The sequence below is a fragment of the Podarcis melisellensis genome (genome assembly GCF_964234715.1).
Source record: "Podarcis melisellensis genome assembly, chromosome: 16".
Classification (NCBI taxonomy): domain Eukaryota; kingdom Metazoa; phylum Chordata; class Lepidosauria; order Squamata; family Lacertidae; genus Podarcis; species Podarcis melisellensis.
The window spans coordinates 22,289,204-22,302,481 of record NC_138533.1 but is presented as its reverse complement, the minus strand read 5'-3'; the positions used below and the strand labels follow the sequence as shown (position 1 = coordinate 22,302,481).

The 13,278-nt window shown below is 46.8% G+C and overlaps 1 protein-coding gene across 1 annotated transcript in view; it reads left to right on the top strand.

The window, feature by feature from the left end:
* The window catches only part of GCN1 (GCN1 activator of EIF2AK4), a 63,085-nt gene that overhangs the window by 46,343 nt on the left and 3,464 nt on the right, over positions 1–13,278 (top strand). Inside the window, exons 48-56 of the mRNA XM_081892184.1 lie at positions 1,643–1,786; positions 4,071–4,340; positions 5,368–5,481; positions 7,823–8,053; positions 8,997–9,190; positions 9,394–9,508; positions 10,824–10,920; positions 12,059–12,207; positions 12,375–12,482. Of these exons, the coding sequence (XP_081748310.1) occupies positions 1,643–1,786; positions 4,071–4,340; positions 5,368–5,481; positions 7,823–8,053; positions 8,997–9,190; positions 9,394–9,508; positions 10,824–10,920; positions 12,059–12,207; positions 12,375–12,482 (1,422 nt within the window). The remainder of the gene's footprint in view (positions 1–1,642; positions 1,787–4,070; positions 4,341–5,367; positions 5,482–7,822; positions 8,054–8,996; positions 9,191–9,393; positions 9,509–10,823; positions 10,921–12,058; positions 12,208–12,374; positions 12,483–13,278) is intronic.

Genomic DNA, 13,278 nt, shown 5'->3' with positions numbered 1-13,278 from the left:
TTTATCTGTGGAGAGGGTCTGGGTTTGGGTCTGGTGTGGTTGATTGGTGATGGCGTTCTGTGTGCCTCTGGATCTGGTGTCAGTTTTTGTGGGGAGGGCTAATTTCCAGATGTCTGGCAAGCGGGATGTGTCGTCACGCTTGTTCATGTTGTGAGGGTGTTTCTCTATCTCGATGGCTTCCATGATTATTCTCTTGTGGTGATGTTCCATGTTAAAGAGCAATTTGGAATCTGCAAAATTAATTTCGTGTCCTGTTTCTTTCATGTGTTGGAAAACATCCAGTAGCCAAACCATGGTGGCACCTCCGGATGCTGCACCCCCCTGCAATCCCTACACAGATCTGGCTGACACAGGCCACAAAACCACAGCTCGCCCCTATACACGAAGCCAAGCCAGAGCACAACTAAGTGCAGTACAGCCATCTTCTCAGAAAAACTCTTCACAAAGTTCAAGAGGTCAAGACACAAAGACTTTAGCAACTAATCCACACCTAATGACCCACCTAAGTGGTACTCAGGATATCACTCAAGAAATCACTCAAGATATCCCTCAAGTAATTAAGGAACAAAAGAAGAAAAGGCACACTAGCCTGGGAACTTCCTCTCTGCCCAGAACATTGGAGGCTATACACCACACCCCCTCAACAGTATTTATAGGAACTCAAACACTGAGATCCTGCTCTGTTCCAGTAACAAGAAGCCGAAAGCACCAGCCTGAAGATGACGAGTGAGACCTCGTCGAAACGTCGCCTAGACACCCCAACTTTTACACGGGAAGACACCCGAGGACACCAAAACCTGCATATATATATATATATATATATATATATATATAATTTTTTATTAATTTTCAACATATCATTTTCAACAGTAATCAAACATGTTTTAACATCTTATACAATTTTTTTGACTTCCATCAATCTCATCTGAAAATTTTCCAATCTAATCACTAAATACACATTTCCCACTTATTCAGTTACCTTTAGCTCATAACTAATATCACTATTCTTTCTCTAATTTGCAACGCTTCATACATTTCTCCTTACACAGCTTCTTGTAATCCTACTAGTGTAATTTGTTGGTTACAGTTGCTCTTCAAATAGTTCGTATATGTCTTCCAACCTTCTGTAAATCTCTGGTCCCGCAGGTTTCGAATCCTCCCTGTCATTTTATCTAATTCTGCATAGTCCATTAATTTTGTTTGCCATTCTTCTTTCGTCGGAATCTCTTCTTGTTTCCATTTCTGGGCTAACAATACTCTTGCCGCTGTTGTTGTGGGCCAAGTGGGAATTTTAATCTGGGTCTCGCACGCTGTATGCCAACACTCTACCCGCCGTGGCACCATAGTTCTGAGTGTGCACACTCAAGAGCAAGCCTATTGGTTGGTTGATGTGCAAAAGCACCCTTGGGAACTTGGGGTCACAGAATAGTGTCTGGGGTCAGTGTCCAGGCTGTAGGCCAGGCAGAGATGGGGGAACCTGTAGCCTTCCCATTATTGTCGGACTCCATCTCCCATCAGCCCCAGCCAGGGAGGGTGGGAGTTGTAGTCCAACAACATCTGGAGGGCTGCAGGGTGCCCCACCCCTGTTACAGGTCAGTAGTATAAAATATTCTTCTTATTTCTAATTTCTTATTTCCCTTAGCTTATTTCTCCTCCTGTAAACACCAGAGTCCTGGCCTTCCTTTCATCTGTGGCTGGCGACGCTCTCACCCGGCACCTTGGCGTGATCTTGCCTGCCATGATGTCGGCGCTAAAGGGGAAGCTTGGGACTAACGAAGAGCAGCAGGTAAGAATGTTTTTGGAAAGAAAGATGAGCTGAAGCTATTCATTTTCTCCAATGTGCTGTCGTAAACAAAAATTGCCCTTTTCCCTTATGGGGTATCCAAAAGCCCATATAGAGTCCTTACATAGGTTCCCTATTGGTAGGAGAGAATAACAGAGGCCAACCAGAGAATATTGAGAAGCAAAGCAGCTAGCAAGCTTGATCTTTATTGATCTGTTGCAACAGGTTGCTCCCCTCACTCGCAGGAGAGGAGGAGGACCCAGGAAAATGGCATGCAAAGCCTTATAAAGACTTTTGAAATTCCCATCCTGTAGATAAAGACCACCCCTCAGATACATCATACCTACATCACAGAAAAGGCAGTCTAAACAGATATTTGAATATTGTTTTTCTTCTGTTGTTGTTTATCTCCTGTCTGGCAGGTTACTTGATTGGATTGCTTGGGGAGCCTGGCCAGTCTTTTGTAATGATAAATACTTAGTTCCTGGGCCAGGTCACAGGCTCACACCCTATTCAAACACAGACATACCCTTAAGACAGGATTTGTGAAGGAAAAGACAATGGGGAGGCTTTCCCACTTTGACCATCATGGAACTTTGAAGTGCCAGGCATAGCTCTAATGGCATTAGCCCAAGCGTAGCACAGTTTTCCTGCACAGTGAAGAAGCTAGTTGAGTTGGAAATGACTAGTCAGCTAGACTCAGAATAACTATTTACAGGATTTATTAAAATGAAGAATAAAACCAGCAGAGTTTCTGCATACAAAACAAAGCAAAAATAAATCCTTTCTTTCTTTCTCTCTCTCTCTCTCCCTTAACCATACACAGCACTCCTACTCCTAACACACCTAACACAAACTGTGCTAGCATTCCTAGATAACAGAGTTGAGTGCTGGTCGTTAACCAATCAGAGTAAGTAGTTTCTAGGTCAAGCAGACCTTGGCTTTCTGCCAAGAGTAAATTGACACTGCTTTGAGTTAATTGTGTGAAGCCAGAATCTGTAAGTTTTCATGAGAATCAATTAACACAAACTGAACAGACCATGCAGAGAAAACATTGGCTCAGTTTAGGAATCAAAATGGTTCCAGGTTCGTCTTCCTGTGCTGATCTATGTACGTGCTTGGTTGGTACACTTAGGAACATTACCATATATCTAAGACCATAAAATTCCTATCACAGTCCTCAAGATGGCGTACATGGTTCACACCTCCTCCTTTAATCCCCACAACAACCAAGTTGAACCTTGGTCTCTCCCAGGTCCTAGTCTAACCACTACTCCATGCTGGACCCCCAGCTAGAGTCTGGCACTGATAGGAATTCTAGTCCAAAGCAGCAGTAGTGCACTGGGTTGGTGAAGGATGTTGGCAGTGATGTTGCAAGGAGAAGGTGGTACAGGAACAGAGAAGCTGGGGAGGGACAGAGAAGACTGCCAGTCACTGAGCTGCCAGTTGGTCATTGCCAGCGATAGAGGATTTGTATCATTTCTGTGACATCATTACCATTACCACTGAATTTATCAATTGCTTTCTAAACCACTGTCTCAAGGTGATTTACATATAAGATGGTTAGAAACCATCAAGACACCAAAACAACCAATACATTTAAAATAAGGCTAAAACCCTACAAGGGGGCACTTGTGGTAAAGACCCATTCATTCAGATGGGAAAACCTGTTGGAACAAAAACGTCTCCAGTTGTTTCTGGAAAGTGCAGGTAGTGGATGCTTGTTGTGTCTCGCCAGGAATGTTGTTCCACAGAACAAGGATGGACACACTAAAAGTCCTGCTCCAAGTTACTCCAGAGGAGGCTTCTGAGATCTTTGGAACGTGGTCTGCAGGAGTTTCTCCTATAGGGTCTATAGAGAGGTGGTCTCTCAAGTAACCAGGCCTTATATTTTAGTGCTAGCACCTTGAACTTGGCCCAGTTGTAGATTGGCAGCCAGTCTAAGCAAGGGGTTATGTCCCAGCAGTAGTCTGGCCCCACAAGCAACATAGCCATCGTATTCTGTAGCAGCTGCAGCCCCTGGGGCAGCCCCACAGAAAGCGAATTGTAGTAATCCAACCCTAAACATGTTGCTCCACCACCACTGCCCTTTGGTCTTCATATGTCCGTTGAACTGTGTGACTAAATCCCACCTTTAAGAGGGCTCACTAAATGGGGAGAAGAGGTCTATTTCCTTTAGGCTTTGGACAGCAAGGTGAAGGGATCTCCGGCACGCCATCTTGGGAAGGACTCGTTCCCAGCATAAAGTTGCGGCCAAAAACCAACAGGACACCCATTGCTTTCCCAGGAGATGTCAAACTGCCAGGTGGTCATCCTGTCGGTGGAGGACGAGGCCGGGCAGAGGATTATAATTGAGGACCTGCTGGAGGCGACACGCAGCCCCGAGGTGGGGATGAGGCAGGCAGCCGCCGTCATCCTAAACATCTACTGCTCCAAGACGAAGGCCGACTACACGGCCCACCTGCGGAGCCTGGTCTCGGGCCTGATCCGGCTCTTCAACGACACAAACCCTGTGGTTCTGAACGAAAGCTGGGACGCTCTCAATGCCATCACCAAGGTAGGAGCCAGTTGCTTCTGAGAGGATGCGGATGCTGTGATTGGTTCAGGGACATTAAAATTGAATTAGATAAATCAAAATTGAATTTATTAGATAGAGTTTGGTTAGACGCTCAGAAGAGGTGATCTCTGATCAATCAGTTGGTGGATTTTTACCGTGTTGTTCTTAAGGCAACAGCGTTGTAATGCTATTATACAAAGCAGCAGTATCAACAAGAAAGTTGATTGCATTCCCAAAGGCAAAAGGTTTGCACCTTGCACCCTCTTGAGGGTGTGGGCAACATCTGAATGTTGTTGGGAAGTTCTGTAATCGGGGATGCAGGGAAGGCAGCCACCACCACGAAGGCCCTGTCTCACATCATCACCCGCCCAGCAGAAGCAGAAGTTGGAATAATAAGCAGGACATCCCAAGCAGATCTTAGTGCCTGTTCTACCTCGCTGTTGGCTGCTAGCTGTGATGGATATGCTTTGCCTCCACAATTGGAGGCAGCAATGCTTATAAAGACCAGTTACTGGAAACTGCAAGTGGGGGGGGGGGAGTCCTGCTTTTGGGTTACCCACAGGCATCTGGTTGGCCACAGTGAGAACAGGGTGCTGGAGGGCCATTGGCCTGATCCAGCAGCAAGGCTCTTCTTACGTTCTTACGCTGGAAGCAGCACACCCTTGAAATACCAGGTCTTCCTTGTGAGCTTCCAATTGGGGCATCCGGTTAGCTGCTATGAGAACAGAATGCTGGACTAGATGGGCACTTTTTGTTGTTGTTTGGGGCTGTACAGTGGTACCTTGGGTTAAGAACTTAATTCGTTCCGGAGGTCTGTTCTTAACCTGAAATTGTTCTTAACCTGAAGCACCACTTTAGCTAATGGGACCTCCCACTGCCGCCATGCAATTTCTGTTCTCATCCTGAAGCAAAGTTCTTAACCTGAGGTACTATTTCTGGGTTAACGGAGTCTGTAACCTGAAGCGTCTGTAACCCGAGGTACCACCATATCTGCTAATCCTAGTCCTATCTCTGCTTCTTCCCCCAGAAATTAGATGCTGGCAACCAGCTGGCTCTCATAGAGGATCTTCACAGGGATATCCGTATGGTCGGCAATGATGCTGGTGGAGACCACGTCCCTGGGTTCTGCATTGTGAAAAAGGTAAGAACTCTGAGCTCTGGTGGGACTCTGGTATGTTACAGTGATCTTTGTGTATCTGAAGAAGTGTGCATGCACACGAAAGCTCATACCAAGAACTAACTTAGTTGGTCTTTAAGGTGCTACTGGAAGGAATTTTTTTTGTTTTGATCTCTGCTCTGTTCTGGGTTTTTAATCATTGCTCATTTTTCTGTTTTTATTATTGTTAAGCCCACAAAAATCTTTCGAGAAGAGTGCAAGGCAGGGCTGCCAGCCTAGGTGATCTTTTCCTTCTTCTGGCTGTGAGAGGGAGAGAATTGGGGAGGTGGTGGTGGTCAAGGGCAGTGGTTTTCAACCAGTATGCTGTGGCACCCTGGGGTACACCTTGAATGATGGTCAGGGGTGCCGCAGGCAACACTGGCATCTGTCCCTCTTTCCTTCCCTCCCTCCCTTCCTCTGATGCCCTCTTGCATCTCTGCCTTCCAAACACTTGCACAGTTGTGTGTTGCAGCAGCCCTGGCTACAATCTCCGCAGGGGACTGGTGCCTCTGGGGCTGGTCAGGGGGTGCTTCCCAGGCCCCTGTGGGGCAGTGTGAGGAGGCACCTCTCTTCATATCTGTTAACTTTCAGATTTGAAAATAAGGGATCAGTAGCCTCACCTGTCCTGGGGACAGTCTATGGCAGTGTTCCCCAACCTTGTGTCTCCAGCTGTTTTTGGACTACAACTCCCATCATCCCTTGCTAACAAGACCAGTGGTCAGGGATTATGGGAATTGCAGTCCGAAAACAGCTGGAGACCCAAGGTTGGGGAACACTGGTCTACGGGATATCTAACAATCTGGGATAGCAGCGGGAAGCAGTGGGAAATGGCGCTGGAATAAGGGAATTTCCTGCAAAAGAAGGGAAGGTTGACAGCCATTACCTCTCTTTGGGGTGGGAGGGAGGCAGCTCAGGGATCAGGGACGGCTGCAGCAGCTGCCCAGAGGACTCCCAAGGAGAAGGGAGAAGAGGCTGAGGGAACGCTCCACAAGGGAGGGTGTTCAAAAAAGGGTGAGGGGCTGCCAGCTCTGCAGGCCAGGGGTAACATAACTGGGATCCGGAGCCCCACAGGGGTGCTCCAGAAAGAATGGAGTTGGTTAAGGGAACCGTGGAATCAAAAAAGTTTGAAAACCTCTGGTCAAGGGACTTCCTTGAAAAGGCAAGAAGGATGATTAGTTGGCTGACATCTTACCACACACTCGCATGCCCCCCTCTGTCCTCCATCCAGGCAAGAAAGAGACATGGTCAGAATTCAGGGACACTTTCCAGCCAGGCAAAAAACACTCGAGGGTGCAAAGCAGGGTCATTGAGGGGTGGGGCCTGGGGAAGAGGGCGTGGCTAGGGAGGGTGCAGGTCCAGGGGAGAGTCCTGAAAGCCAGCCAGAGGAGCTTGGAGGGCCGCATTTGGCCCACACACCTGGATGAGGGACAACACTGGAATCGCAAAAGAAAGCCCCTCTCTGGTCAAGAGAAGGCAAAGCAGAGAGAAGTGAATATGGCCCCCTTAGGAGCAGGCCAAGGTCTCCCTTTCTCTGCTTGCTCTCCCCCACTAGCTGAGCAGAGCAGGGAATAATAATAATAATAATAATAATAATAATAATAATAATAATTATTATTATTATTATTATTATTCCCCTCTTTATTTTCAACTTTCTTGGGCACATGAAACGAACCACAATTACCTTGAATTTCTGCTTAACCCTTAAGAAAGAAGGGCATTTTCGCTGGCCAGGTGACCAGGTTTCGCTGGCCACCAAACCTCCTTTGGGGAAGGTTCTCAGGCAGGGTGGAAGGAGAAAGAACTTGCCCATGTGAACACCACCTGGTGGAAACCCTTACACATGTGGTTCTTAATTGTAAACTATATGCTGATCTCCGCCAGCAATTTCTAGATCAACTCTGTATCCCCAAATGGAAACCAGAGTTGGAGGTCATACATTTTCTATTACTGGGGAATGATCAGGAGCTCACCGAGTTTGTGGCTAAATATCTCTATTTGGTTGTTTGTTGTCGAAATACACTGCAGACGTCTGATCTCCCTGGAGACCTAGAGATGTGACGATAGACTGCTTTGCCTCCTTTTAGCAAATGTTTTGTGCCACTGGGGAAGTGGTAATTCTGTATTGATTAGTTTTTGATGTTTGTATGGGATGCCAATAAAAGGTTTGATGATGATGATGATATTATTATTATTTGTATATCGCCCTATACCTGTGGGTCTCAGAACGGTTACAACATAAAACCACAATATAAAACACAAAACTCTTACGACTTCCCTCTTCATTTATTTTCCCACTTGTCTTGTGTCCCCCCCCCCTTTTACACAGGGCGTGACATCCATCCTTCCTGTGCTTCGGGAGGGAGTCCTGACGGGCAGCTCGGAGCAGAAGGAGGAGGCGGCCAAGGCGCTGGGGCTTGTGATCAAGCTGACCTCGGCCGAAGCCCTGAAGCCCTCCGTCGTCAGCATTACGGGGCCGCTCATCCGTATCTTAGGAGACCGCTTCAGCTGGAACGTCAAGGTGGCTCTTCTTGAGACGCTGAGCCTTCTGCTGGCGAAGGTAAGTGGCAAACGCTTTGGGCGGTCGCTGTGCGTTGAGAAACCTTTTGAGAACGGTATTATCAGAATGAGATCCTCTGGATTGGAGGTTGAGGAGCCCTGCTTAGAAGCTGCGTGCTTCTTTCCTCCAGCTTTCCTACTCACAGCAGACCTCTAGTGCCAAAACCTTGAGGAGCAGCCCCAGTAAGATCAGCCTAGCAAACAGGCCAACAGAAATCACAAGACTGCTGTCCCACAACAGACCCCCACATTAGTGATTTGTAGCCTGAAAGAGAGACCTTTACTCAAATTGCTTTGAGTAATTTTTGCAAAACAAAATATGGTGTAAAAGTATAAAATCTAGAGAAAAGTTGGGAAAAGGAAATGAGAAAGATACAGTTTACCAAATATGACATTAGACCCACGTTGAGGATGAAGGAAGTCAATTAGAAAAGAATAAGAATTGAAATATGGATATACGTTTATTATTTGTTTTGTATTTGTATTTTTTTTAAGTCTGTTTGTTGTGTGTGTTTGTGTTGTAATAATAAGCTAATAAAAAGCATATACATAAAAAAGGGACATTTAGTTTTTTAAAATCACATTTCCTGGCCTAGTCACCTCTAAGAGATGCTTACTTGCCAAAGGCGACTAGAAGAAAGTATCTGTTCTCCCTTTTTGCTGGGCTGGCTCAGTCGGGCGAGCATGAGACTCTTAATTTCAGGGCCATGAGTTTGAGCCTCGGAACTTGCCCTTTAAAGCAATCCCGTGGGTGCGCTCAGAAATTCCAGGAAGAGCCCACTATGCTTAAAAGAGTCCACAAGGCTCTTCTTTGTGCTTCGTTCTTTTGCATTGGCTTTGAATCTGAAACCAGAGAATTGATGGGCTGCCATGTTTTCTTGGAAGTGGTGGTCACGCTTTTTTGCTGTCGGTTCTGCTGATGTGCTTTCTCCGACACGTTACAGGTGGGCATTGCTCTGAAGCCGTTCTTGCCCCAGCTGCAAACCACCTTCACAAAGGCGCTGCAAGACCCCAACCGCATTGTCCGCCTGAAGGCCGCCGACGCCCTGGGGAAGCTGATTGCCATGCATGCCAAAGTTGACCCACTCTTCACCGAGCTGCTGAACGGCATCCGAACCAGCGAAGATTCTGGCATCAGGCAAGCGAGATTCTGGGGGCTGAAGTGTCGGGGGACCAGAAGCCACACGGAGTGGTTGCTTCCTGTCTCTTGGCTTGGGGCAGGAGGGGTATCCTGTGACGAGGGACTTCTCCCAGGCAGGATTTCCAAGGCTTAGGCTTGACTTGAAGGAAGTGATTGTCCCTGACCGGCGGGCGGACCTAACGTTTCTTGCTGCTTTCCAGGGACACGATGCTCCAGGCCTTGCGGTTCGTCACTCAAAGCGCTGGTGCTAAAGTTGATGCTGCTGTTAGGAAGAACATCACCACGGTGCTCCTGGGCATGTTGGGACACGACGAGGTATTTTTAATTACCCTATATACTTGAGTATAAGCCGACCCGAAGATAAGCCGAGGCACCTAATTTTAGCACAAAAAACTGGGAAAACTTATTGACTCGAGGAAGGAGCAGCCTGAAAGGACCCTCACTTGAGTATAAGCCGAGGGGGGCTTTTTCAGCATTAAAAATGTGCTGAAAAAGTCGGCATATACTCCAGTATACGGTAGTTAGATTTTTGCAGCAGCTGATCTGCCCCATATTGTGAGAAGGCTAATAACTCAGCGATGGCCTAAAGGGACGCTGTCTCCAGCCCTGGAGAGCCACAGCTAGTTGTAGTCATAGATGGGCCAAGGGCCTCTGGGCAGCTTTGTGTGTGCTTGTGCAAAAAAAAAATATTACCACCTTTTTCTCCTCCCGTTCTTCCAAGGAGCTCAGGGCCACATATACAGCACTTGATAGAATTTGGTCTTGGCTGAAGTCGAGCTTAGCAATGAATCTCCACTTAGAGCAGCACCTTTTATATACCCTGAATGCGATCACATGGAGACTTTGCATTTAGGAAAACGAGGACATTTATTAAAGGAAATGCTTGGTTGATAGAACTAGGATATTTTCATCTAACTAAGTTGGGGGGTGCAAAGAGCCCTGCTTGTTCTTTTATCTCTGTAGGGGGAGGGAGGGAGGAAAGATGTCTCATCTCCCAAGGGTGGGAAGTCAGAAGTGAGAACAGCAGCCCTAAGGGTACCAGTCCAGCATCAGACCTGCACAGGACAGGAAGGTTGGAGAGTCTTCTCTCAATCTTCTTTACCTCCAACTTAATACAAGATGAGTTTGTTTCTCAGGACTTTAACAAGTCCTCTCTTCCCTGTTTCCCCCCACTGGGCCTCACTCAATTTATTTTTTTCACTCCTTCGCAAAATGAACTCACCCCTTAAAACCAAGTGATTAACACGAGAGTGACTGCGAAAGAGCTCTCAAAGGGTACAAGGGCGACCTCATGCTATTCTTTTGCCAGGCATTAAGCGTATAGAAACAGAACCTAGAGAAACCCAAGGGTGTTCCTGCTAGAACCTCTTTTTCGCTGGAAAGCCTCAATGTTACTTGAAATATTTCTTTCCTGAAACATTTCCAACTACCAGACTTTCAGAAGACATCTGAAGGCAGCCCTTTTTAGGGAAGTTTTTAATGTTTGATGTATTATAGTATTTTAATATATTTTTTTTTGGAAGCCGCCCAGAGTGGCTGGGGAAGCCCAGCCAGATGGGCGGGGTATAAATAATAAATTATTTATTTATTTATTTATTTATTTATTTATTTATTTATTTATTTATTTTAGGATGCCACCCGTATGGCCTCCGCTGGCTGCCTGGCAGAGCTGTGTGCGTTTCTTTCGGAAGAAGAACTTGGCAGCGTTCTCCAGAATCACCTGCTAGGTATGCTTTGGAAGGTGGTGCAGAATGATTGCCAGGAGCAGAAAAGGTGTCCTCCCTGGTTGTCACCATAGAGTGGTCCAGACCGCGGGGGTGTGTGTGTGTGTGTGTGTGTGTGTGTGTATACTGTCTTCTCTGTCCACTAGGAGGCAGTAAAAAATATTATGATTGGGGCACTCCATTACATGCACAATGACACCAGACCTCAGACTGGGTGGCATGCTAGGGGTTGGGGTTGGTTGGAGTGTCCTGGTTCAGTTCTTAAGTTACGGATTTTAAATTTACACTCGGAAAGCTTTTTCAGGCCATTGCCCCCTCGGTTGCACAAACACATTCCCAGTGCCCCCTACCCTTTAAAAAAAAAAAGCGTTGTTCAAAATAGTAGTTTCCACAACCCACTAAGGAAGATAATAACACAATAAAATTCAAAAGAGTAACACATTTATTCAGCATGCAATTAAGACTATTTAGTTTACTTAACAAAACTGACGAACTTGATCACTGATTGATTGGGTTTATATACCCGGGGGTCTCAGGGCATTTGACAGAATAAAATCAAGATAAAAAAACCACAAAATACCTAATAAAAATAAAAACAACAACCGAATAGCCCCCCCCCCCAAACCACATTTTAAAAGGACATAGAATGTAAATCGGATCAACCAAAGGCCTGGTTAAAAAGGAACATCTTTGCCTGGCACCTAAAGGTGTATAATGAAGGTGCCAGGCAAACTTCCCTGGGGAGAGCATTCCACAGACGGGGAGCCACTGCAGAGAAGACCCTGTTCTCGTGTTGCAACCCTCCTGACCTCTCGAGGAGGAGGCACACAAAGAAGGGCCTCAGAAGATGATCTCAGGGTCTGGGTAATTTCATATGGAAAGAGGCGGTCCTTAAGGCATTGTTGTCCTAACATCTGTTCAAAGTCGGATAGCCGTTTACACCTACTGTGCCCTCCACCCAGCTGTCCCCTTGCCTCTTAGTGCCACCTTCAATAATCCCAGGGGGCAGTACCACCCAGTTTAGGAACCATTGTTTTAAAATGATTGGCATCCTGAAATGCAGATGCCATCCAGATTTGGGGGGGAAAGGAAGTGTTGGCCTGATGCCATGCTCAGAAACTCTCTTCCTTCGCTCCTGCAGCGGACGTCTCTGGCATTGACTGGATGGTGCGGCACGGGCGCAGCCTGGCACTTTCCGTGGCTGTCAGCGTGGCCCCCAGCAGAGTGTGCACCCCCAAATACAGCAACAGTGTCCACGAAATGATCTTTAGCAATACTACTGCGGACCGGGTAAGCGTCTCCTTCCAGCGTGGCTGTCAGGGGTTTCCTAACAGCTTCCTGTTAGGCCTTAAATCTGGGAGGCCCTGATCTGAAAGACAAAACGAGCACCGCCTCGAGGTTGCGAGGTCCAGTGGCAAGGAGTTCCGAGTGTCACTTTCCTGCTTCTTCTTCTCCAGATCCCAATTGCAATCAGCGGCATCAGAGGGATGGGTTTCCTTATGAAGTACCACATAGAAGCCAATGGGGGAAACCTGCCCCCCAAACTCTCCAACCTCTTCATTAAGGTGAGCTCCTTTCTGAATGTGTGGGATGGGCTTTGCTGGTAATCAGAGATCTGGTATCCAGGAACCAGCCAGATGTGGTTTGGATGAGCACAGGATTGTGGCCTGTCCTTTGGTGGCCCCTTCCTTGCTGTGTGCAAAGAGCCTGCATGTAAGCCCTAGAGCAGAGGGGTCCGATGCACAGCCTGAGGGCCACATGTGGCCCTTGATGCCTTTTTTTTGGTGGACCGCAGCAAAATTTGACACACCAGCTTTGGTGAAATGCGGGGGGCGGGGGGTTAGCTCTAGGACCTTGCCAGAGCCTCATGCCTCCTTCCAAAAGCCTGGCACAGTGCCTGTTTCTAGTCTGACCCATGTATTTAAAACACATATTGGAATTTGTAGAAGGGCTCTGAGGAGTTTGGATTGCACTCTTTCAAGGGGAATGAACAAGGAGGGAGGCGGGCCCAGAAAGGATCCGTAAAGGAGCTGTGCCAACCTTTTGGCTTTATATAATTTTAGTGACATAAAAACCCCCTTGAGTTCTAAAAAAATTAAGGATAGCGTTTGCAGATCTTTCCCCGGCACACCCATTTGAGTTAATATGAATTTTGTTGGATCCTGATGCCTGGACCACCATTCCTAAATATTTATAGTTCGAGACTTGTTCTAAATTTTGGCCTGGAAGTTTGCAGTTTCTGAGCTTTGGTTTTTCCCCAGAAGCAATAATTTTGGTCTTCTGATAATTTATTTTGAGGCATTCCGTCTCACAATAGGCAGCTAATTTTCTTAGTGCTCTTCTAAGCCCTATGGGGGTTCT